This window comes from Dermochelys coriacea, chromosome 15 (assembly GCF_009764565.3).
Source record: "Dermochelys coriacea isolate rDerCor1 chromosome 15, rDerCor1.pri.v4, whole genome shotgun sequence".
NCBI lineage: Eukaryota > Metazoa > Chordata > Testudines > Dermochelyidae > Dermochelys > Dermochelys coriacea.
Genome location: NC_050082.1, coordinates 9,369,528 through 9,394,606, shown reverse-complemented (window position 1 = coordinate 9,394,606; position 25,079 = coordinate 9,369,528). Strand labels below are relative to the sequence as shown.

General features: G+C 48.8%; 1 protein-coding gene across 1 annotated transcript in view; it reads right to left on the bottom strand.

The window, feature by feature from the left end:
• Positions 1 to 21,902, bottom strand: part of SRRM4 (serine/arginine repetitive matrix 4) — a 142,669-nt gene extending 120,767 nt beyond the window's left edge. Inside the window, exon 1 of the mRNA XM_038373713.2 lies at positions 21,343 to 21,902. Within this exon, the coding sequence (XP_038229641.1) occupies positions 21,343 to 21,782 (440 nt within the window). The 5' untranslated portion in view covers positions 21,783 to 21,902. The remainder of the gene's footprint in view (positions 1 to 21,342) is intronic.
• Positions 21,903 to 25,079: the final 3,177 nt, after the last annotated feature.

The following is a 25,079-nucleotide window of genomic DNA, read 5'->3' as shown; positions in this document are numbered from 1 at the left end:
CACTAGACACTGAGCCCTATTTGAGCATTCGAGGCAAACGGTTCCCACCAGCCCTGCCTCAAGCTAGTTTAGCTACTGGCGAAGGGATGCCCAGACCACGCTCAACAGCTAATACAGGAAGTGGGACAGGCTCCCTCATCCTGACACCATCCCTGCCAGGAAGCTAAACCTTTTCCTGAACGCTTGATGCACACACATACTGATAACGCTCCCTTGAATCCCACTGAAAGCTGCGCCGAAGCCGTCTGATGAGGTCTGCCAGCACATACACAGCACCCCATTACTGGGGTCCCCCAGGGACAGGTGGGTTTAACTGGCTGGATCATGCCAACCAAGGCAGATAGGAATACCAGTCACCACAATGTCTAACAAGGGGAGAGCTCGGTGGCTATACAGGGCCAGGGAAGGGTCTGCGTTGCAAGAAGGCACGGGGATGGCAGAGGTGGGGGAGGGAGGGCAGAAGGAGCAAGTTTTCATCTTCCCCTGACACTCCGTTCAGGTTTTTACTACATGGCAGAGGTTAGCCTGCTCCCCGAGGCTCCCCTGCATGTACCAGCATCAACCATGCTCACATGCTGGGGTTTCAGGGAGCAGGAGAACTCTAATCCTGAGTCCCCCCCTTCCCTCACAAGTTGGTTTGTAACAGAACTAGCAATTCAGTTACTCCCCTTTCAGCGCCAAGCAGCAGAGCCAGGACTGACATACATTCCCGAGATCTCAAACAATTGCAAACCAGGCAGATCAAGCCTCTTAATCCATCCCTGCTAACGGTAAAGCAATCAACTCCACCCCCCACGCACACTATCCACCAGAGGATTAAAGGGTTAAAATGCAAATTCCCCAAAGCTAGCCTGATGTGTGTGACCCACTTAAAAGGCCATCTGCCATCCTGGCCACAGGCTCTGAGAGGAAGAGGGAGGCTCTGGGTCCCTCACCCATTTCTGGGGCCTGCTGGTAATGGCTCATTTCATAGAATATCAAGATTAGAAGGGACCTTTGGAGATCATCTAGTCCAACCCCCTGCTTAAAGCAGGGCCAATCCTCAGTTTTTGCCCCAGATCCCTAAATAGCTCCCTCAAGGATTGAACTCATAACCCTGAGTTTAGCAGGCCAATGCTCAAACCACTGAGCTATCCCTCCCCCAGGGGCTGTCTTAAGGCTGTGGTTTGTTAGTGTGTTGCATTTCACTGTCTGTGCTAGCGAGACATGAATGCAGCCAGGGGACGTGTGCAGATCGTCCGTCAAGTGGGTGTAATTCGAAAGCCACTCAGATCCTGCTCTCAGGAGCTGCACATGGAGGTTAGGCCTGGTGGACACACAAGCCCAGCAGTGGTTCTTCCCTATGCTGTGAGGGACTGAGCCAGCTGCGAGTGGGGTCCTTGCTTTCCAGCCAGACCTGCTCCAGAGCTGGTCACTGTCCACTTCCAAAACTACAAGTGAAACCCAGAGAGCATTTTTGGACACACCTGCGATGCATTCTGGTGATGCGGGAGCAAGGATGAGCTTGTGGTTAAGGTAGAAGAGTGCAATCAGCAGAACCATGTTCGGTTCCCAGATCCATCATGGTCCCTGTGGGACCTTGGACAAGTTGCTTCATCTCTGTGCCTCGGGATTTGTCTGCACGAACAGTTGGACTGCGGCAAGCTGGGCCATGAGTCTCCACAGCACTCGCTTGCTGAGGACCAGCTGTCCCTGTGGACCCTGCTGCTGCACACAAACTGGTGCTCAGCGTGCTACAATCTAGTTGCATTTCAAAAAGAACTAGATCAAAGCAAACTACTGAACTGTGTATATGTCTTCCTACTGTATTTGCTACTGCATGCATCCGACAAAGTGGGTTTTAGCCCACGAAAGCTTATGCTCAAATACATTTGTTAGTCTCTAAGGTACCACAAGTCCTCCTCGTTCTTTGAATGGTTAGTGTGCATCAGCAGGGTCCACACGGATCAAAAATCCGCAGCAAACTAGTGCGGGGGAGAGTTAGCTTGATTGAGCTAAATATCCGTGGAGATAAGCCCTCTGTTCCCCTCCTGTGAAATAGGGATACTACTCCTTCCTTTGCCTGTCTTAGCTGTTCAGGTTACAAGCTCCTGGGGGCAGGATCTGCCCTACTACACGTCTGTGCAGCACCCAGCGCAGGAGCCTTGAGCTGCTGGTGTAGTACAAATGACAATACATATCATACCCCCCACACGCAGCATGTTTTTCAAGTGACATCCATTCCCCAAGCAGTGCAGCCAAAGAGCCTTATTTTTTCAATTCAGCTCATATTCAAATCCATCTCTCCCAGCATGACTTGGGGCCAGACTTAGCCCTGATGTAAACGAGGGGCAGGGGACCCTGCGGTGACTTATAAGGGTAAATAAAAGGTTAAACACGCCAACAAGGGTGAGACATAAGCAAATGCAATATATCACCCATGAAAGAAAATAACTAAAAATGTAACAAAAGGAGGGGAGAATTGGGCTATTGACTTTGACTCGCACTGTTAAAGGGATAAATGGCAGCATGGATTTAATGCACTCTAGACACTTGGTTCAAATCTGGTTTAGCAAAGTGAAAATAAACTTCCTTGGTTGCAGCCCTGTCCCCAGTAGAGTTTAGACTTGGTTACGGTCTTGCCTAGGGGCTGCAGCTGAGATCAGGGCCCCATTCTGCTAGGCACTGGGCAAACATAGTAAGAGTGTCCCCAAGTGCTTACCCTTCAAACAGACTAGCTCGCTAAAGGGTGGGAGGGGAAACTGAGGTATGGAACAGTACTGTGAATTGCCCAAGGTCACAGCAGGTCAGTGACTGAGCTGTGAGGAGAACCCAGTTCCTCCTGAGTCCCTGTCCAATGCTCTACCCACTTCCTCATGTGGTGGGTGCTCTCCAAGGAGGCAGGTAGAGGCTCAGTCCTCGTGGCTGGGCAGGCTTTCCTGAAGGCCCTGTGCAGGTCTAGAACTGCAGTAGGTCAGTCCTGTGTGGTGTCCCAGGATCGGGATGGCAGAGGGGGCTGCAGCATGCGGAGAGACTTTTGAGGAAGTCATACTCTCTACAAAGCCTGGCTCTAGCTCCCACTAGGTGCCTTTCCCTTTCAAAAGCTCAGTGTGCCCGGGAATTAAAGGTTCTTCCAGCGCAGTTCATTCACCTCTTTACATAGGTGCTGGGGGCGCTACCCCCCTCCCCGGCTTGAGGTAGGAACAACCACCCAAATACATGGTTTCCACCTTCAGCACCCCCACTATAAAACTTGTTCCAGCACCGCTGACTCTTCGGTCCCTGGACCCTGCCCTGCTGTTGAGCTGTGTATTAGGCTGACCTACCTAGCAACGCTCCGAAGCCAGGAAGATCCTTCTGAACATGACCAAAGAGCATAGAGATAAACAAATGCCAGTTTCTTTCCTGAAGGTTTGAAAGCCCCGCGCTTGTTTTGAAAGCCCCTGCACGAAGTCCCCCAAGAGCTGGGCTAAGAACAGCATTGCGTTCACACCGGGAGGAGGCAGGAAACAGGTGTGTTTACAGGATTCTGTTCCAGCATGAGCATTGCTCGTTACACTCTCCCACCGGCACGTCTCATGCTGAATGCCACAACACGTTCATTCGTGTTTGATTATTTATTAAGGTTCTGGATCCTGTGGTGCAGTACCAACTTGGCAGACAAAGCCTGGCTTTGGGAGAGGACTCTTGTGAGCCCTTTACATGTAGCTTTATTACACAATCACAGGCTTTTCACTCCGGATCCGCCAGGGCTGTGGGGTTTGGGGTGCCCTGAGTTACAGTCTCCTCTGGAGAAGACGTTTGGGTGATGCCGAAAGAAGTGGGATAAAGAGGAAGAGAAGCCAAGGGGCAGAACAAATGGACCTGATGCCCCATCACAGTCCCTTGGCTTTGCACTAGCATAACTGACTGCCCAACATCAAGCACTAGGATTTGACATGCACTTTGTCCAGGTATAAATGACTCCACAAGGTGCAGGGCAGAGAATCTGGCCAAGTCCCAACAGGTGAAATTTTCTGGAGCTGGAAGTATTTTATATTCTGCCCTTCCTGGCATTTCCCCCCTTTGAATCTATGGCTGATTCCTCGGCTCAGCCTGGGCTCCCAGCTCTGAGATGCATTTGGTACGTGCTGGAAGGCCAGGGCTAGGAAAGACAGTGCTGCAAAGCTGTTTGGTCACTAATAGAAGAGCTGCGCCTCGCCACCAGTTCACTTCCATTTCACTGGGGGAAGCTTCCAGTCTGCTCTTGTGCAGCTGGTGTAATGGACTAAAGAAGACAGGCTTTACAAGTCATGTCCTTACCTCTGCCACTGCTATCAAAGCTGATGAATATACTAAGCCTCTCATAAGGACAATCTTAATGGGCCAAATTTATCTCCGGGGCAATGCCAAAGTAGTCAGTGGAGTTCTAGCAGGGATGCATTTATTCACGGTCTCCTTGGTGGCATTGGCCACCCCCCACCTTTCTGTCTTTCTCCCCTTCCCTATTCTTTCCTTCCTCCCATTTGCAGAAATCCAGGCTGCAAACTGCACAGACCTTAACTGCCTTTTATTTAAAAGTCTATTAGCAGTAGATTTACTAGCTGCAGTTTCTCAATAGTCTCAGCTAAGGATTTCATGTATATTTCATAAGGCCAGGACCTGCTGCAGGAGCTCTGCTGCTCTGGGGGAGCTGGAAAACAGCCTCTCCTCCTCACTTGTGCTCAGCTGCACACCCGCAGTTAGACCATTTTACTGCCCCTCCTGTCCTGCTGCTCTGGGCCCTGCATGTTCTGCCCATCCAACAGGGCTGCCCTGAATCAGACTCTCCTTGGATAGTTATTATACATCAACTGATGGTTATAAATGCATTTGCCAGGGTTTAGCACTTAATGGCTGCGTTATTTGTTGTGCAGTAGTGATGGCTCGAAGACCTCACTCCTGCTCCCACTGAAATCAACAAGAGCAGGAATACAGATCTTATGTGAGCACAGAGCTGCCAACTCAGGATATCTGGTATTGTTCTTGAAGCCCCAGCCCCTGGAGCCAAGTGATCGTGGGAATTTCAGCTTCACATTTTTAGCCTCCCCATGGCTGCCGAATAAAGCTTGAACACGTGACCCAAGTGCTCAGAAACCAGGAGGCAACGAAAAGACCCCAATTTGGCTTAAAATCATAATTTTTCTTTAATCTCATGATTTTCATGGCAAGTGACTCTTGATTTTTCAACACTTGGGGTTGGCTGCACTGCAGGTGATGTTGATGGTGTCGTGTGAAATAACAGAGCAGGAATTCTGAGTCCCCAGCCAACTTTGTCCTCAATTTATCTGCTATTAGTGTCTGTACTAGTTCAGATCCAGTAAATACTGGTATGATATCATTTGATCTAGTAACACTTAGTTCCCTTAAAAAGCAAGTTTTCTGTTGGGGTGCTAATGCCATTAAATAGGTTCTGTTCCCATTTTAGAGATGGGGAAATGGAGGCAGAAAATTTAAAGGCCTAAATCCTATCATCATATTCATGTGTGTATGTAACTGCTGCTGGATCTGGCCCCATCTAACTTGCCCCATCCTGTGGAAGGAGACTATGTTAGATCTCAAAAAGAAAAAGAGTTCTTGTGGCACCTTAGAGACTAACAAATTTATTTGAGCATAAGCTTTCGTGAGCTACAGCCCACTTCATCTGAATGCATCCGATGAAGTGGGCTGTAGCTCACAAAAGCTTATGCTCAAATAAATTTATTAGTCTCTAAGGTGCCACAAGTCCTCCTTTTCTTTTTGTGAATACAGACTAACACAGCTGCTACTCTGAAACCTGTTAGATCTCAGGAGTTCTTGCCTCTCAGTACAGCACATGCAACTACCAACCTGTCCTCCAGTGACTCTGACCCTTAGTTAATATGCGGTAACTAGCCCTTTAAATGTGCCCTCTACCACAGCTGTTTCAGCCTTTTCAGGACCCTATGTTACAACAAAAGTTTCTAAGTGGCTAGATGTGGGATGATCCCCTGAAAGAGGGTGAGCATGCCCTCATGAAATCGATTCCCAATGCCCAGCTTGAGAACGGGGCATATTTAACATACCAAATATAAACAGCTAGTGTCACTGCTAATGAAATGATCCCAAAAATGTATCTTAGCAGGTACTGGGCACCTTTCACGCCAATAATTACTAGCTGATCATTAACAATTCATATAACAGCACCCTCATTATGCAAGACATAAGAAGTGTGGATCAAGTCCTGAGAAGCTTATCATGTAAAAGCCCAATCATCCTGTGAGTAAATCCACTGGAGATGCAACATGTCATGTGACACATGATGCCAAACAAGAAGGGTGGGGTGTCAATGGGAGCCAATGGCAGGTACTCCTCTCCGTGTCTATGTATAGTGTTGTCTTACTAGATTTGTACAGCATTGGAACAAGGGTGCCCCGATCTCATCTGGGACTTCTAGACACTCCCAATGTATTGTCAACCCCCCATGTTCAAAAAATCATGAGTTACTCTCATGATTTTTGGAGGGGCCCTATTAAAATACATTTTATGTTCATTTCATTTGCCTTCTGGTATTTGGCTTCAGGATACGCTGGCTTTGAATTTTCAAGCTTGTCTCTGCAAATATGAAGACTAGAAGCTTTTTCTTGAACACCTCAAAAGCCAAGATTCTCTTGTAATCACTGGACTCCAGCAGCTGGGGCTTTAAGAAAATGCAGGGTACTACAAGAGTCATGATAAAATTGCAGGAGCTGTCAACCTCACTACCAAACACAACTGATTAATAACAGGACCAATAGACTGAAAACAGAGCAGAGTTACCCTAAATTTACAAACATATGGAACTGCAGGGAGGCTGAGAAATACAAAAGGACTTTTCAGCCGTGATGCAAAATAAAGAACCCTTATTTGAAAAGAAGGAATGGATTTCAGCCTGGCTCATAGTTTATGTAAGATGGTTTATCTTTTTGTGTGTGTTAGAGGGTAAAGTATTATATGGAGAAAAGGTAAATAGAAGTTGCCTTTCTCCTCCATTTCCATCTCTCACTTGTTTTTTTAAAGGTATCTTTAATTCATAAAACTGGAAGCAAAGCATAAAACCTTCGGCTAGGCTCCTCACTGCTTGTCAAACTGTGGCAACAGTAATAACAGATCAAGTCTCCATCCCCAGCAGGCAGCAGATGGCCTATGGTGCTATCTGAGAGGAGCACCAGAATCCCAGTGTTATTCTAGCCAGCTACTGCACAGGAGATGGTAAATGGGGGTGGGAGATGATCGACCAAGAGGATCAGCTTTGAGAAGATGGAATCCTGCCCTGCCGCAGCCTTTGAAAGCAGCCAGGGTGTTTCATGGATTCCGGGGAAGCAGGGTTCGGGGTCCAAATTATCACATGACAGGTGCTTCCTGGGGACAAACCAGTGAAAGGTAATGTGGCCTTGTGGTTAGGGCAAAAGGCATTAATAGCAATGAAATTCATCCAGGCTGTTAGTTGGTGAAGAATTCCTTTCTCAGTTCCACTCAAGGGGCAACCCTGGAATGGCAATGACCAGATAATATCCTAATTGCCAGGCTTCCCCATCTCTATTATCTGATTCCACAGGGAAGGCAGGAGGGAGGAAAAAGGTAATCCAGATGCCAAGGAACCAATGCCTTTAAATCTCCGGGAGTTTAGAAGACCAGCACTAGGCCTGTGAGCCCCTGAAACTGTAATTTCAGGGTGTAAGTGCTGCATTGTCCTTGCCTGGGCCCTTTTCCCAGGGGTAAGTTTCACCCAGGCACCCATAAAAAGCTCCAGGTGCCACCCTGTCTTCTCCAGAAAGATGCTTCTGATCCAAGGGAAACCTGTGATGTCCCTTTACCAGGGCGGAGATCAGCAAAAATGGGGTCCCTTCATCCCTGCTTTGCTTTTTCCCAGTGCAATCCCTTGCTACTGATACAGATCCGGTCGGAACACAACGGACCACCCAGCAGATTAGTGGGGCAGAAATTGCTGCAGGTGGCACAGCCCCAGGCTACCTGTAGGTCGTGATTGATTTACCCATCACACTTGAAGAGCAGTAAAAAAAAAAAAAAAAAGAAGGCTCTCCCAGATTGATAAAACCATTTAATAAATCTCTTCCCAATATCCCTGCCTGTGAAGAAACTGCTTTCATGACCGAGCCATAATGCAGGCAGGTTAATACCTAATTAGTTCATTGGGCCATTTAACATTTCATGGATATTAGATCACCTACCAACAAGATAAGCAAAGCCAGACAAGCCTTGCTTTAAAAAAAACAAAAACAAAAACAAAAAAAACCCATGCAACATGACAAAACTAGGGATGGGGAGGCAGGAGGTGAATCCATCTCAGCCTTAGCAGCCATAGATTGGTTGGAATTGGTGCAGAAAATAAGAACTTTCACACGTGTTGCTGTTTTAAAGGCAAGTAGTGACAGTAATGCAATTCCATTATCCTGGGATGCCCAAGAGGGTTCTCCATTTGCCATTGTTCATTTAAAAAACAGAAACAAAACACAATTACAAGCAGGAGAACGCGGCACATGAATAATCCAACTGTAACTGCAAAATATATTTCCAAACATTAAATAAACTTTTCCCCCCACCTCAGCTCAAAGAAAAAAAAAGCTTAACTTTTTATACAGGAAACTAACTCAAAGCTGCTGAGCACCACTAAATTAGTGTTTGAGGGCAGGCACTGTGTAATTTATGCGACTGCAATAAGCACTGTCTATTTCCTGATGGCTGCTGTTTGGCTGACTGCAGCCTACCTAGAAGGGAATGGATGTTGGGAAGTTCTTTTAGCATCTCATTAGGTAGGATGCGGCAAAGAGGAGAACACCCAGCTTTGGACAGCTCCAGCCTGCTGCCCATTGATCAGCCAAGCTGCAGAGTTTGCCATGGGGCAAATGTTGGCTCTCCTGGATTATCGTTTATCTGTATTTCCATAGCACCTGGGAACTCCAGCTGAGATTGGGGGCCCCGCTGTGCCAGGCACTGCAGAATTAGTGCAGCTGAAGCAGAATTAGAATAGTTGAACAAAGTCTTGTTGAAGTCAGCTATATGCACAACACTACCATTTACTTAAATGGGAGATGCAGCTGTGAACCCACAGGCAATGAGCGGCCCCTAATTGCAGTACCGAGGAGCAGATCTTACTGTTGCACTAACCCTGTCAAAACTGGCTTGATGAGTCCTGTGTTTACTGCTCCTTGCTGATTCCAGATCAAATCAGCTCAGTTTATAAGTGAAAGAATACCTCACAGCCAGTTTTCCTACTCAGCCAGGGCTCGGAGTCAAGTGTTCGTCTTTCCACCAGCAAGCAAACCAGGCTATCAGATATACCCGGGCAACCCAACTGCCTCTGACTTCTACTCTCAGCAACACCTGGGCTAACCTACTCGGCTACATCAGTGAAACAACAGGCCTGGTTTGACCATGTGTCCCGCAGGAATTTCATGGTTGCTGTTGTATGAACAGGCAGAGGCTCAGCTCAACTCTGAGCCTCATGCCAAAAGGAGAAAAACCTCTTTTCATATGTAAACTCAGCAGATTGTCCATGGAATCAGTCACCCGAGCTACACGTGGCATGCCACGCTGCTGGGGCAGGAGTTGCTTTGCAGAAGAACAGAGCACTAAGAAAGGAGAGGTTGCTGCTCACCGGTTTACTGTTTTTTACTGCTCAGTTTTCCTTGTGTCACTGTACGCCTTTGGAGATTAGCCTTTTGCATGTGGCTGCCTTTATTTTTTTTTGCAAGGCGAATAAGACCTAAAATCTAAATAATTATTGCCCAGTCCAGAACAGTGGGGCAGAAGGGGTTAAGTTTCTGAGGCAGTGGGAACCACCACTGCCAGCTCAGTGACACTGCTAAGAGAAACACTGGAATCCCGAACAGCTGCGTTACACAGGTCAGCACAGATGATAGAATGGTCCCTTCTGGCCGGAAAAAATACCGAACTATGGAACTCACTGGTCCCCAGGTTTATGCCAGGAGGCACTTTCCTTCTGCTTTGTTCCACGGGATGAGTCATCGGCCCGGAGGCTAAAGGTGTGCAGATGGCTTGGACCATGTCACAGGTCTCAGTTCAGGAATCTTCATTTCCTGCCATCTAAACCCATTTTCTACCTCCTAGAGTGATTCAGTTTAAACACAAAAACCAACCAGGGTGGGGAAATGTTCCCCCGAGATCTGCACGTGGAAGGGACCCCCTGTGTACAGATCTCCCCATTCCTGCATGGACAGGGGAGGTCAGCTATCTCCCCACCCCTAGATCACAAGAAGAACCTTCTGTATGTCCAGTGAGCCCCACTTTGGGAATCTCCCTCCACACTCAGGAAACCTCCCCTGGGTGCACGAGTTTCCCTCTGCCCCACAAGCAGTGTAGCCAGAAGGGGAGGGAAAGGGAACATCCCAGCTGGTGCAATGTCACAGGACTACCCAGCAGCTTGCTCTGAGCCACCGGTACAGCCTCCAACAGCATGAGCTGTGAGCGGAATCCCTGTCTTGCTCCATAAGGGTGTATATGTTGGGTACCTCCCTCATCCTTAGCAATGGGACGATCTGGGGAAAACTCCCAAGTTCCATAAACAGAGTTTTCGTCCCTCTCCTATAGGCAGTTCCACGGTATGGGCATTCTCCACATCCCGTGCTTTCCCTGGCCACTGGGCAGTCTAGGTGGTGCATCAAGAATAGAGCTGAGATAGCCGAGTCTTTGTTTTCCCATGAGAACGTGTGTCTCCCCCAGCTCTGTGCCTGGATTTGCATTCTGCTGTGGGGGGCCCCAAGGAAAAGAGCAGAGCTCAAGGCCATTTCTGAGGCCAGGATATCCCAGGCAGGGTTTGCAGTTCAAGGAATGAGTTTTGCCATCCCAGCTTATCCTCCTCACCCACCTCTTAACCTCACATGCGGGACACAATTCCCTTTACATCAGGAGGGGGGATCTGGGGCCGCTGAATGAGGTGGCAGGTTTCCCTGCATTTTTTAACAATAAGAGTAAGTGGACCACAAAGGCCAGTAAACCCCAGAGCCGCCTGACCTTGGTGGGCTCTTAGGGCATGTCTACACTGCAGTCAGGGGTGTGATTGCAGCACATGCTCACATACCCCGGCTAGCTTTGACCTAACTAGCATGGGTACCAACAGCAGCCAAGCCAGAGCAGCACAGCTAGCTGCTCGTGTACATAGCCAGGGTCAGTCAGTCCATGCTGCCACGACTTCACTGCTGCTATTATTCGAGCTAGCAAGATCAAAACACACGTCTACCCAGACTGCAGTCACACCTTGGACTGCGGTGTAGACATGCGCTAAGATTTCCAACGCAGGCACATTTTGGAGCTGTTTGTCCTCTGCTTGGTGCTTCCTTTTCATGCAGGTCTCAGCACCACACAGCTTAGACACGTTTCAGGAAAGGTTAATTGGAAAAGTCCCTTTTCCTGATTGTCTTATTTGTTCTTTAACACAACAAGCTGATCAATAATCCATTTACTTAAGAAAGCACTTCTCCCTGCATCCCAGAATGGCGCCAGCCCGCTTAACTACTGAGTGCAAGTGACCCTCACCGATGGTCAACTCCATGGAGGTTTCTAAACTCATCTCACAGCAGCACCAGAAGCTCAAGTGGCGGTGAGGAGGAAGTGAGACAGAGGGGGTTAATTTCTTTTTTTGTTCCAGGATGACGCATGGGTTTACACTAAAGAAAGTGCTCCCAACCCCCTGTAGCTTGAGTGGATTTCAGACCCAAATGGGCTTGATCTTTGGGTCCAGCTAAGCATAGTCCAGGACAGGCTTGGCATTACACTGCCTTTATGGCCCATGTAAGGGTGCCTCTACCTGCCGGAGTGGAGGCAGAGGGGCCTGGTTACTGAGAGGGGATGGGTCGGGCCTAGTGCTGTCTGGGGGAAGGACAATTCTGTTTCAGGACAACTGTCAAGGTTTTGAAATGTGTTTTAATTCAACACTAGAGAAAGACAAACCAATTATAGCCTGGTGGCCAGGGCACAGGCCTGGGCGCCCAGGGTCAAGGCCCTGCTGTGCCTGGCTCACAAAGGGTTGGCCTGATTCAGCATCTGCTGGAATGACGAAGCAGGGACTTGAACCTGGATCTCACAGGGTCCGGCTACACAGCCCAAAACTGCGAACCTCCCAACGTGAGCTGGCTGACTGAGGGCTTGTGCTAGCACTCTAAAAATAGCTGCACAGACAGCACTGTGAAGTGGCAGCTCGGGTTGGGGCATGCGCAGAGCCTGAGCTGCAGTTTCAAGGAGTTGTCTATGCAGCTGTTTTGAGCCTGAGCCCAAGCCCATGGGCCTGGGCTGGGAGGCTCACTGCTGCAAGCTGTGCTCACTGGCTGGCTAGCTCCCTGGCACGTGAGAAACTTCTCAATGAAGCCCAGACAGCACCTCAAACTCTTTCAGCTAAGTTGAAAGAGCAGATTCCGTTTCAGCAAGTGGTTGGACCGGCTCTAGTCCGAGCACTCCTACAACATGCTGACTGGGGGCTAGTTTATGTAGCTGTCGCAGCTGCCAGAAGCTGGTTTATGTTCAAGGCATTCTCAGGTTGCTCTAGCTGTGCAAAGTGCAGGAAATACACAGAGCAGCCACGTTATAGGCCACCCTCTTTGTGCCATCCCAATGGTGCACAGGGGAGTGACACTGACTGGGAGAACAGGATTTCTCCCAATGCATTCAGAAGTCAGATAAGAGTTTCTGATTAGCGTTATGCTATAGAGGATGCAATTGTACCTACCACTGAAAAGCCTAAGAAACCAGTTACAGGGTTAAACGCTGTAAAACGACAGATGAGCAGCTGTCAAGTGCGTGACTAAACAGAAATCCAGACAGGTTGACTTAATTTTTTAATTTGGCTAACTGATACTCTCCTCTCTGCTGCTGGCTCAGTTTCTGCCCCTCTCTCCTAGATAAGGCTAAAGATGCTCCCTTCAGTTGGCCATGAATACGCTGAGGAAAAAAGCTAATCCACTTTATCAAATCACAGACAAAACTTTTGGAAAAAACATACCTGAGAACAGAGATCTGACTGAAGAGATGTTTTTAAGAGGAAATATCTGAAACCTTAGAGCAACTTTCCTTCTAGGATGGAGAGCAGACTCATATAGCTGACACGTATAGATTTAATGAATACATTAGGAAGCGCGTTAAACCCTAGGTAACCCTGTCAGCAACCCAGAGTGACAGTAACTATGATCCTTCCACTCTGTTCTTAGCTGTAGAGCATTGGGGCACGGTGGATGCTGTCCACAGGACAGGCAGAGTTCATAGAGGAAGCCTGCTTAATGCTGGCAAACATTTTAGATTTATGTCTCTTGGACCCTCTGCTGCACTAGAGAGAAGACTCCTCAGGGCTCACAGCACAGAGAGCCTAGAAATAGGATATTTTGCTCACATAAAAAAAGAATCAGTGTAAAATATTTATGAGAATACCATTCCGCAGCCAGGGACCTGAGATCTTCTCTCTTTCATGATTATCTCTCACCAGCCTTTGAGAGAGAGAGAGAGAGAGAGAGAGAGAGTCAAATAAATGCTGCCCTCATTGATACCCATGGAACCTACTGATGTCACAGAACTCATGAGTGTAACTTCATTATTTATATCTCGGTAGCACCTAGAGCCCCCAGCTGAGACTGAGCCACCCTGGTGCTGTGGGTTATACTGACACAGTGAGAGACTGCCCCTGCCCTGAAGAGTTTGCCATCTAAACAGACAAGACAAAGGGGGGAGGGAAAGGTATGTTTTCTACAGTTCGACAGCTGGGGAACTGAGGCACAGAGAGATTAAGCAACCCTGCCCATGGTTACACAAACTCTGGGGCAGAGCAGGGAACTGCCTCACAGTCTCCTGAGTCTAGTCCAGCACCTTAACCACAAGGCCATCCCCTGATGGGTATGAGTGACAGCAAGATTTGGTTCTGCATGGGGCAAAATGCCTCACCTGCAAGAACAGAACCAGAGCCCCAGCTAGAGAAGCAGAGGGTGGTTTTGTTGGACAGAGTAGCTGAAATTTGTTACTGGGAACAATATGAACCTAACACCTGTAGCAGAGCGTTTCCATGCAGACGGACAGACCACAGGGAGTATCACATTTCCTGTGCTGGGTGTATTGCTCTTCTGCAACAGATGCTGTGGGAAGACAAAAGGAGCACAATTCTGCCTTTACGTGGAGATGTTGAACCCTCTCAGCAAGAATGCTGCTAACAGAGAGCCAGTTCAGAGACCCTGTTCCATGGGGTTAGCAGCAGAACTGGCTTGCCAGAGTCTGTGCAAAGCAGCAAAAGTGGAGTTGATCAGACCACTTTTCCTGTTACATTAAAAGCCTTCTCCACCTAAGCACAGATGGTTCCCTCCCTCCCACTGAAGTGTTTATTGTCTTGTAAAATGAAAGAACACTTGCATTTGCTAACTTTTAATGAAGCCTGAAAATTATCACATCCTGTGTTTTTCCGCATAGCCGTCAAACTAGAAATAAAACTTTGGCAAATCAAGCACCCAAGAAACGTTTAGTCCATAATATCTGCATATTTGTTGTGAATAGTCCCTCATCAATATGAATTACTTAATCACCATTTTGGAAGCCTGGTATTGTTCCTGTTACTTGGGCTTGCTTTGTTTCTATGACATCTTAATACTGTGTTTTATTTCATCTTCAGTTGTGACATATTTAAAAAGCAAGGATCTTTCGGTGAAATTCAAGAGAAAGTGTAGCGTTTAGACTCAGCTCTGGTAGCTATGTAGTAATATAGCCTGGTGCATGGGGCGGGGGTGGTTAGGAAAAATTATGGTTTCTCTCATGCATGAAGATAGAAGATACTCTGAATGCTTTCTGTGGAAACTAGATTTGCTGTTCTTATTTGGAAGTCTAAGCAGTATCTTTTTCAATTTCCTAATCTGACTGATCACAATCAGAGAGATTGTAAATTTCACGCTTGTCCATAACAAAACATGCTCCTGCAGCTGGTCTTCTGACACCGCCAGTTGAAAGTCTGCATTAGTGTAGATATACATCACAGGCGGCAAAAAACAGGACAGTCTGGGGAGGCAGCTCAGAGAGCAGCAGACCGGCTAACATCCTGACTTGGGGGTGGGGGCGGAGGCACTTCCCAAGAGGGGACTAGAAATAGTTTTCCCCTTCCCTCCCCCATTCCTGAAGCTAAAGGACTGAGAGAAATGCAGATTTGGTGAAGTGCAAACAGTCCTAATATTAGAGAGCACGACACCCTGCTCATGAATTAAATTGTCACTGCACTTAGCTTGAACCATTTTATTCTCCGGGGGAGTTTGTGTTACCAATTAGACACTGTGGGCCAAATTCTGTGCTTGGTTACACTGGGTGTAAATCTAGAGCAACTATTGAAGCCCCTGGGATGATTCATCCCTGTGATCATCCTGTTTTCTGCCAACGAAACTTTGCGGATTTCCGTGGATTCACCTTCCTGTGAAGCTAGAGGGACAGCTGCGAATCAAGCCCAGTGGATTCACACTGGTGTGGCTGTGAGCAGAATCTGTCCCAGGAGAAATATTGCTGAAATCCAGCACTTGATATATCACAGCATCAGGAGCCATATCAGATGTTGTAAACTGGCATAGCTCATTTGACTTCAATGGCTTTGCTGATTGCCACTGGGTTAAGATCTAGCCCCATAGATATAACACACAAGTGTTTTAGGGCCAAATCCTAGGAGTTGCCAAATTTCCCACCACAATCACTGGGGTTGAGGGCCTGAGAGTGCCTTGCAAGACCAGGCCCCTTGCCCCATTATGTTAGCATCAGAAAGTAGTCCTGTCCCAGCATCTCCTGCTCTAGACCCCCAGAATGATCCGTATTTAGCCAAAGCTCAAACTGGATTGTCATTAGCTTTGATCTAGTGTGTGATAGAAGAGACTTTTTTCTGCCCCTAGTAATAGCCCATTACAGTGCAGAAGTAAAAGGGCAACACTTCAGAAGAGACACACTAATTACTCCCTTAAATTGGTAACTGTGTTCTTTGCACTTGTCGGTCAGGGACCCCCCACATCCTACAACATGCTGGGGAGGTGGGTCAGCGAAAAATTAACTGATCTGCTTGCATGCTTATTTGATTTAAAAAATTCAAACGGTACACAATGCCATGAATATCAATGTGTAAAGCTTGAGTAGAAGCATTTACCTTCCTGTCCTGAAATGGTGCCTCAGCAAAGTGCTCTGATTATTTCTGACAATTCTGACACCCGATAGGAAGCACCATCTAGTGCCTGAAGCACATGACTGGGGGAGAGGCGGGGTCAGAAAAAATGCACACTCTTTCCCATCTCTGCCACTGACTATGTGGCCTTGGGAAAGTCACTTCATCTCATGGGGAAACAGGTTACTTGTAAATTGTGGGCCATTTAAAAAAAAAATAATCCCACTCAGAGGTGCTGCAATGTTAATCTTGATATCTAATCCCAGCTCTATCACTGATGTGCTGTGACACCTTGCACAAGGCATGTCAGCTGTCTGCCTCAGTTTCCCCTTCTGGAAAACAGGGCAAATAATATGCTTCAAGGAATCATCGTTTAACCTTTTAAGATCTTTGGATGTTCTACGAGTGCCGACTGTTAGTGTCCTTAGAGATAACATGAACCTGCCCAAAAATCAACAAGAAAATGGCAACAAAAGTTTCCCTTTCTGTTAAATCAATTTTTAGAGGAGAAAATAAACCAGTTCTGACTCAAAACTGCATCAGTTTCTTCCAAGCTCAGACCCATCCATTATACAGCACTTGTGATGGCCCATAGGCTGTCAGAAGAACCCCTCTGAATATGTGCAGCACAAACATTGCTTTGAATTACCAACCACTATTTTGGTTTTAAGTTACAATCCTTGGTTGAACCAAATGGTTTGAAAGCCCTTCTCATGTTCTAGCTATAGAAGAGCTCTGACTCACTTTGTAGAGATCATAATTCTGCCCGATGCATTTAATCTACCTTTTTCTTCTTCCCTTACAAGTGACAGAGAAGCTAGAGGGTCAGGACCTATTACACAAGGAAGAGAAAGCCACTGGATGCCTTTTACCAGTGTGTATGTTTGTAATTAACTGAGAGCTACCACCTTGTAATCTAGGGCTTTGAAATTCAGGAAGCAAATAGGTATAGGAATGCTTATTTTCTCAGCACTCAATAGTTGGAATAAACCACTGGGGTCTCCTTACATTACTGTTCAAGCATCTGAATGAGGAATAAATACTTTAAATAAATCTTTCTGGACTATTCAGGCCTCATTTTCCAGAAGTGCTGAGCTCCAGCAACACCACTTGGAGGCAAAGGGAGCTGCAAGAAATCAGCCAAGGGTACATAGAAAATCTATTGCTAGGTTATGAGACTGACAGATTTTTTTTTTGTCTGTAAACATTGTGTAGGTAGCATCTATGCCAGGCGCTTGGGTTTATCTGCTGTGCCCCAGAGGTATCCCTGCGGATGTGTTGGAGAGCAAGGAGGGATGCAGCCCTCCTGGCAACTAATCAGTGATTGATCTGTGCAGCTGGCAGCCCCACTCCCACACTGGACTGACTGGCACTGTCCAAACCCAAATAGATCCTGGGTGCACTGGGGGTGGGAAAGGGTTAGGATGGAGAGGGTTCCACATCTTGCACATGGGCTGCCCAGAATCCCTATGGAGACCCTTGCTTGCACCCTCCTTTGAGGGCTACGTGTCTGAAAGGAGGTGGGGGAGGATAATGGAAATGGCTCCATCTCTCTTCCCCACCCCCACAGGGCAGGTGCAAAAAGGAGAATATGCTGTTCCTTCTTCAAGGAGGCCAGGGTGCGCTGCCCAGGAACCTGCAGGAGAACACTGGCTGTTGGCACTAGAATTCCTTCTGGGCACAGACTGCTGGGTGCTCCTCTGTACCCTTCTAACCTATCCGAGGGCATCTAGGACAGTAGCCAGTACTGTGCATGGCCCGGCATGCAAGGCCAATCCCAAGTGTTGGTTTTCAGCATAACAGCAAAGCTCTGGAAAGAGGACAGCAGCTGGCACACAAGGCTGGAGCCTGGGTCAGATTCTCTGCTGCCCTGCACCAGCATCTACACCCGTGCAAAACACCATCATTCTGATTGGGTAGCAACTTATCCCCACTCGGTATAGGAGAATATGATTACACAAGGCATGGGGCAGTGGGAATCAGGCCCCATCTTGTCTTCCTGCATGGGCTCTATTTGGAAGATAGAAAGTAACTGATTCTTTGTGAAGGTAACCAATAAGACACAGCTTTTTATAGGAGCCCAGCTGCAATAATGCTGCATTACCACTTAATACATGAAAATGTGTATATTTAGACTCCCATTTCATCCGAGTCCACCTATTCACAGTGAGCCAGTTAGTTGCTGTGAATGAAAGGGGAGCAGATCCAAACCTAAAATGGAACCTTCCTAGGTCCTCTCTTGAGTTCACAAGAACAAGATATTCATCTGCATTTTTACTGACTTGGTGATAAGTTCAGGGATGCGAGTGCTAAGTGGGTAATCATTCTATGGGTTCCAGGTTCTAGAGTTAGAATGAGAGCAATGCAGGTTGGATCGGGGGAATTCTGGAGCTGGGGTGCTGGTTCTAGAGTGATGTTGCCGTAGCTGGTTCTAAAGCACAAATTATTTTCCAGAATGGATATGGGGTTCGGGGGGGGGGGAGAGAGACACGGTTCTCAGCATGCTAAAAAGATTTGAAATAGCAGGGCTATTGAACTCCTTTTAAAATAGCTAAAGCCAAATCTTTAGCAGATGTAAACCAGCACAGATCTGTTAACTTCAATGGAATTGCAATGATTTGTATCAAATGACGATTTGACTTCAAGAATGTAAAGGTGGGAAGAGGTTAAAAAAAGAAAATCTGACTGTAGGCTGAAGGTTTTAAAAATGCGAAAAGGACAGAAGGCAAAGCTGTTGGCACAACAATAAAGGGAGAGGTTCCAGAGTAAGCTCTGTGCTGTAAGTGTCCAGGATAATATACAATCCAATCATTTTTCTTCTGTTAAGAACTGCACACAACTCACAGTATTCCTCAGTCATCAAAGGATGAAATTAGTGGCAGCAACCCAAGAAAATGAGAAACCCTGACCTTAAAACACTATACTATACTCCTAGTTCAAAGCAAAGAAATGTTTTCACTTTTCATGGCTCTTAAAGTTATTTTATTCAGTCCTTTTATCCTGCTGTCCCTGCATTTTGATTGTGATTGATTTTATGAGAAATCCTCTGAGGAATTCCAGATAGACACCTACACAATTATTTGTTTAAACACAAATATCAGTTCAAAAGCACAAAAGACTAGAATAGGCATACACAGCCATCATCTCTCTGTTTCAACCTTCATACACACCTCAGTCCTCCCCAACAATAAAGGGGAAGACACAGATGTCAAGTAAAATATTGGTCTCTGTTAGACATCTGTAGACCAGTGTGTTCCATAATTACCAAATAAAATACCACAATCAGATTTCATTATCTCAGATGTTCTTTAAGGAATGAAAGGCAGATAATAAGATACTGAACCATTGTGGGCAGCACAACCTGCCACGTTTAAGTTTTAGCCCCAGGATGTAGTGGGTCATGACAATGCCAGCTTCACAGATTTGGGTATTTCCAGGACGTTTATGCACCTGCCTATTCTTGTTACTAGTCATCCTGAAAACAAAACCTGCCACAAACCACTAAGTTACTGATCACAAAATTTAAAGGAACACTTTAGCATAAACTCAGAGTTAAGAGCTAAGTAAACTGGTTTGCAGGGAGTGGTGTACAGCAGTGGTTCTCAACCAGGGGTAAATATACCCCTGGGGGGTATGCAGAGGGTCTTCCAGGGGATACAACAACTCATCTAGATATTTGCTTAGTTTTACAGCAGGCTACAGAAAAAAGTACTAGCAAAGTCAGTACAAACTAAAATTTCATACAGACAATGACTTATTTATACTGCTCTATACACTATGCACTGAAAATGTAAGTGCAATACTTATATTCCAATTGATTTATCTTGTAGTTATATGATATAAATGAGAAAGTCAGCAATTTTTCAGTAATAATGTGCCTTGACACTTCTGTATTTTATGTCTGATTTTGTAAGCAAGTAATTTTTTAAGTGAGGTATAACCTGGGGGTACGGGAGACAACTATACTCCTTTCAGGAGTCTGATTTATCTGGAAAAAGTGAGAGCCATTCCAGTACAGAATTAGTTTCTTGTTTTGCAAATCATCAGGCGCCAGCCTTGGCTTTTCAAGACTTGGAGGACGCCCTCTCCCCAACAAACGGGCTATGCAAATATATTCCAGCATTCACCAGGACCACAGCTTCAGAATATTTGCTGGTGGTACTGGCTTGCTGGTCAGCGGAGTCACATGGTGTTATTAAAGCGCAATGATTGGATGATTCCCAAAAGCACAAGGTGAAGGCTCTGGGCTAGGTACCCAGGGGAATACAGATTTGCAGGAATATTTGCGATGCTTTAGCCTTCTGTGCACATTTCTGTGAACAGCTGTGCTTGTCGCCTGTACTGGGCCTGACCATGAAGGATGCGCAGACCCCAAAGAGAGCTTGCTGGTTGAATGTTCACCACTCCTTCTTGCAGCATTCACCCAGCTGTGTCCCCTCTTGAACCACTAGTTCTTAGGGTCTCTGGCTCTTTTAGAAGCTTGGAGCAAGAGTTCACCTGAACTCTTTCCCTTCTAGAAGGGCTAAGGACCTGCTGGGGCCGGTCCCCATGAAACAGCAGGAATTACAGGAATCGCTCTGCTCAGGGTTAATTTTGAAATGATCCAACTTTGACCGTGTCATCTGTAAGCGAGTGCGAGATCCTCCCACCTGGTCAGTCCTTCCTCGCTCCCTCGCCACCGATCAGTTCCTCCAGTTCAGGTCCTCGGTCGCATTTCTCCCGTTTCCTTTCATTCACACCCAGCCACAACAACTGGCTAGCGGCGCGTCTGCCCCTTCCGCCTCCACCCCAGCGAGTCCGGCTGCCCGGGCGGCCACTGGCCAACGCCACTCAGGCGGACAGGGACGCAGAAAGAGACCCCAACCTGGCCCGAAGCGCCCCTCTGCCTCCCCCTCCGGACCGCGGCAGCAAGAGGAGATGGCAGGTTCGTTTCCCCCCCGTGGCTGCCCCCGAGATCGGAGCCGAGCTAGGAAACCCAAGCGCTCCCACGCCCCTGGCTGCTCCCCCCGCTGCCATCCATGCCGGTACCAACGCGGAGTCTAGGAAAAGTTTCCTAGGGAGAGGACCCCCGACCCCCCCCCTCCCCGCATTGCCCTGCCTGCTGCACGCCGGACGCGGCTCCCCCACTCCAGCCCGGCCCCGGCGAGCGCAAGGGGCTGCCTCAGCTCGCTCTGACCCAGGGTGGCGGAGCCTCTCCCCGCCGGCCGGCGCCTCACCTCGGCGGCGGCTTGCGGGCGGCGATGCTGGCGGCGATGGCGCTCCCGGGTCTCGGCGTGGCCACGGCTCGGAAGGTCCCGCTCCAGAACTTCTCGAAAAGCTGCTTCTCGCCTTGCGGCGCGCTGGCCATGCCCGGGGCCGGCCGGCCCGGCGCGGGGAGCTCTCCGCGGTGCTGAAAGCCCGAGCCCCGCGAAGGCGGCTCGGCGGCGGGGCTGCTCGGCGGCCCCCCGGGCCCGGAGCGCTCTGCCCGCCCCCGCCCGGCCGCCCCGCGCTCCCGGCCTCTGGGCGGCTCGGAGCCCGGCGGCGCCGACGCGCGAGGGGGAGGGAGCTGCGTGTGCCGGCGAGCCCGGGCTCTGCTCCGGTTTTGTCTCACTCGCAGCGTGACGTTGGCAGAGGGGCTGGTCGTCGCCCCCCGCCTGTCTCCTGCCTGCATCTGCATCCCCAAAGGCTGCCGGTCCCGGGGAGGAGGCCGCGTGTGGCGGCTGCCACAGTGGCCCCGGGCTGGCTTAGGCAGCGACCCGGGGGAGAGCAACGCCCCCCCCCCCGCTCCAGCAGGGCTCGCCGCCAGCCGAAGGGCAACGGGGCGGCGGGGAGCAGGGCGAAGTCGGCGCGCGCCCCGGGATAGGAGCGGAGTTCGCCCCTTCCCCCCGCTGCACCCCTCCTTCCTTCCAGGGGCCTCAGCTCCCCCCGGCGCTGCAGGGCTCGGGCTCAGCGGGGGCACTGCACTTGTCGGGAGAAGCCTTCGCCATCTGCTCGGCCTCCCGGCGCCAAGGACACCGCGTTTACATCTGCTCCAAACCAAACACGCCCAGCCTGGAGTGCCACCGATCCCAGTCGTGATCCAGTGCAGCTGGCGAGCTCCGCGCCCCTCGCCACCCCCGCCCGGGGCGGGCAAGGAAGCGCCCGTCCCTGATTCGCCGAGAATCCGAGCGCAGGGAGCGGCTCCATGGCCGGGGGGCTCGGAGCAAGGGAGCCTGGCTACTAAACAGGGAAGAAGCGCTCAAAGATGGAGCCCAGCGAGTGAGAGAATAGACTTCCCTCCGGGTGCTTTTAGCAGGGACTCCGGAAACGTGCAGATGGCCCCAGGGATGAGAAGAGACGGGGCAGAAATTCTGCTGATCTCAGGGGGTGGGGGCAAAGCTTGCCCTGGGAGATGCTGCATTAGCTAGCAGCCAAGAGGGAATTATCGCTGCCCAAACCTGTCACATGGGAGCCCTTTGTGGGCAGCTTTTCTTTTTCTCCAGTGGCCCTATTGATCCCAGGGGAGCACCGAAGTGGACAAGGTCACATCTTTATATGGGTTGTGAATTCCTCATCTTGATTATGCCAAGTGCCCCCCCCCCCAGCTCCAGCCTGCCCAGAACGCCCACCCCAGATCCTTTTGAATCTCTGCCCCCACGCAGCATCTACATACCCTTCAGACCTCTCCCGGTCACAGCCATGCTACTGCCTACATCTTTGCTTCCCTTCCTCCAGCACCTCCAACCAAGCTACTATCCTCGCTACGGGGCTTGTGCCCACAGCCCTGTCTTTGTGCCACCACCTATGCTAGGAACAGAAGCAGCCGCCAGGCTGTACGCCACCAACCCTGTCCCCTGCCAGCTCCTCCAAAAACTTCTGGAAACCTGTGAAACCTGCTGGCAAGGTCAGTTCCCCTCCCTGCTCTGCCCTTTCACCATGCTATGTACACCCAGACTGTAAGCTCTTCAGGGCAGGGAACTCGCTCTTGCTTTGGGGGAGCACATCTGGGGTGCTGCCCAGCAGCTACTGTTCCATGTTAGCAGACTAAAGCCTTGGAGCTAATCAGTCCCTTTGTGCAAGCAGAGCCATCAGCCCTGGAAAGCAGTGACAGTGATGGGAAGCAATCAAGTGACCCCCTCTGCTTGATGCAAAGAGCAGGAATGACAGTGGGCAGGCCCCAGCTCTCAGTGTGGGGGAGGGGGGCTGAAAAAGAAGGGCTCAGAGTAGGATCAACCTGGAAACCAAGAGGTCCCAGAGATGTGCCCCACCAGGTTTCCTTCACCTGCAACTACCACTGAAAGTCCATCAGGACAGGGTCATTTTAAACACCACGCTGGATATTCCATGCATTCCTTGGGGAAGAGCTACTTGCACCCTGTCCACACTGGCTGCCAGCAGTGCTCAACCCAGGGCTGCAGAAGCCCCGTAACTTCTTGTTTTAAAGAAGAGTTTCCTGACACGGGGCACATGGCGGTAGCGTTGGGCCTGAGTTTGTGGCAGGGCTGCAGGTTCGCCCTGCATGTGTTACAAGGAGAGCTCTCTAGTCAGTGTAAACAAGCACCATTAAAAGTCAGTGAAGCCTCCCTACCAGTTTACACCAGCCGAGGGACTGGCAGGGAGAAGGACTCTTCCCAGTTTACAGGTGGATTACTGGGCCTCTGGGCCACCGTCAGCTTGATTTTACCAGTCTCTATATTGGCTAGATTTGGAAGTCAGAAGGGAGCTAGACATCATGGTGATAAAAACGTTAATGGCTGCTTGCAACTATTGGCCCTTCCATTATTGCAACCCAACAATGGAGTGGCACCAGTAGTAGGGCAGCGGCAGGAGATTTACCCAGAAGGTGCCCATGTAGCCAAGGCTGGAGAGTCATCCTCCTATGTTTGTAGCCTATGGTCAGGTGTCCTACAATTCACTTGCTCTGCACTGTCTGGCTGTCCTGGAAGAGATCCCAAAGTCTCTGAACACCAATGGAACCAAGTTCGAGAAAGAGCAGAGAAAAAGTCATGAGTGCAACTCATTCAATGAGATACATAGGTGCTGGAACTAGATCCCTTGGCTTGAAGTGGTTTCCATTATATCCAGGGTTTACATTTGGTTCAATGGCTCTCAGAATCCCCACTGTACAAACTGTTTCTGCAGCCCTGATGAGAAGTCTCAGAAGGGTACCTGTGTTAGTCTGGATCCACAATTACATGAGATACTTAACTTTGTTTTGAGTCTATGGAAGATATAGCTCCCCCTACGGCTTTGACCACTATGCCGTCATAAATGGACAGGTGGCACCCTGGAAACCTAGGAATCAGTTTTAAAAAGCATCCCTTTCTATACACAGTCTCATTATCTAGATCAATGCTACGTGCAATCGTACAAGTTGGGGGTGGCTCTTTGATGCCCATAGGACTTGCTGAATTGTGCGCCTCTTTGTACTCAATACAATAAAAAAGGTCTTTAGAAAAATTGCTCCTTGTACCAGGTACTTTGAAGCACCAGTAAAAGCAGCTGACCTTGAATGAATGAGACTATCTATATCATACCTTGGAATCTTGCACAAAACATTTGTGTAAGCAACTAGAGGATAACGGAACCAGGAACAATAAGCAGTATGCATTTCTAAAGCACAAATCACACCAGGGAATCAGAATCACTTTTTTGGAGCAGTAGAAAGCTAAGAGATGAAGAGAGTGCTATAGATAGGATAGATCTGGATTTTAAAGATCGGATGCAGCACCTCACAAAACCTTGTGCAATGACCCTTTTATCACTGGGAGACAGTGTGGGCTACAGAACAGAACAGGGGACTCTGGCCACCTGGCTTCTATTCCTAGCTCTGACCCTGGCCTGCTGGGTGACCTTGGGCAAGTCATTTCCCCTCTGTGCGGTTTCCTCACCTGTAAAATGCAGATAATGATACGGACCTCCTTTGTAAAGCACTTTGAGAGGCGCTGATGAAAAGCATTATATGAAAGTGAGGTTTTACTGGCTGATGGCAGGG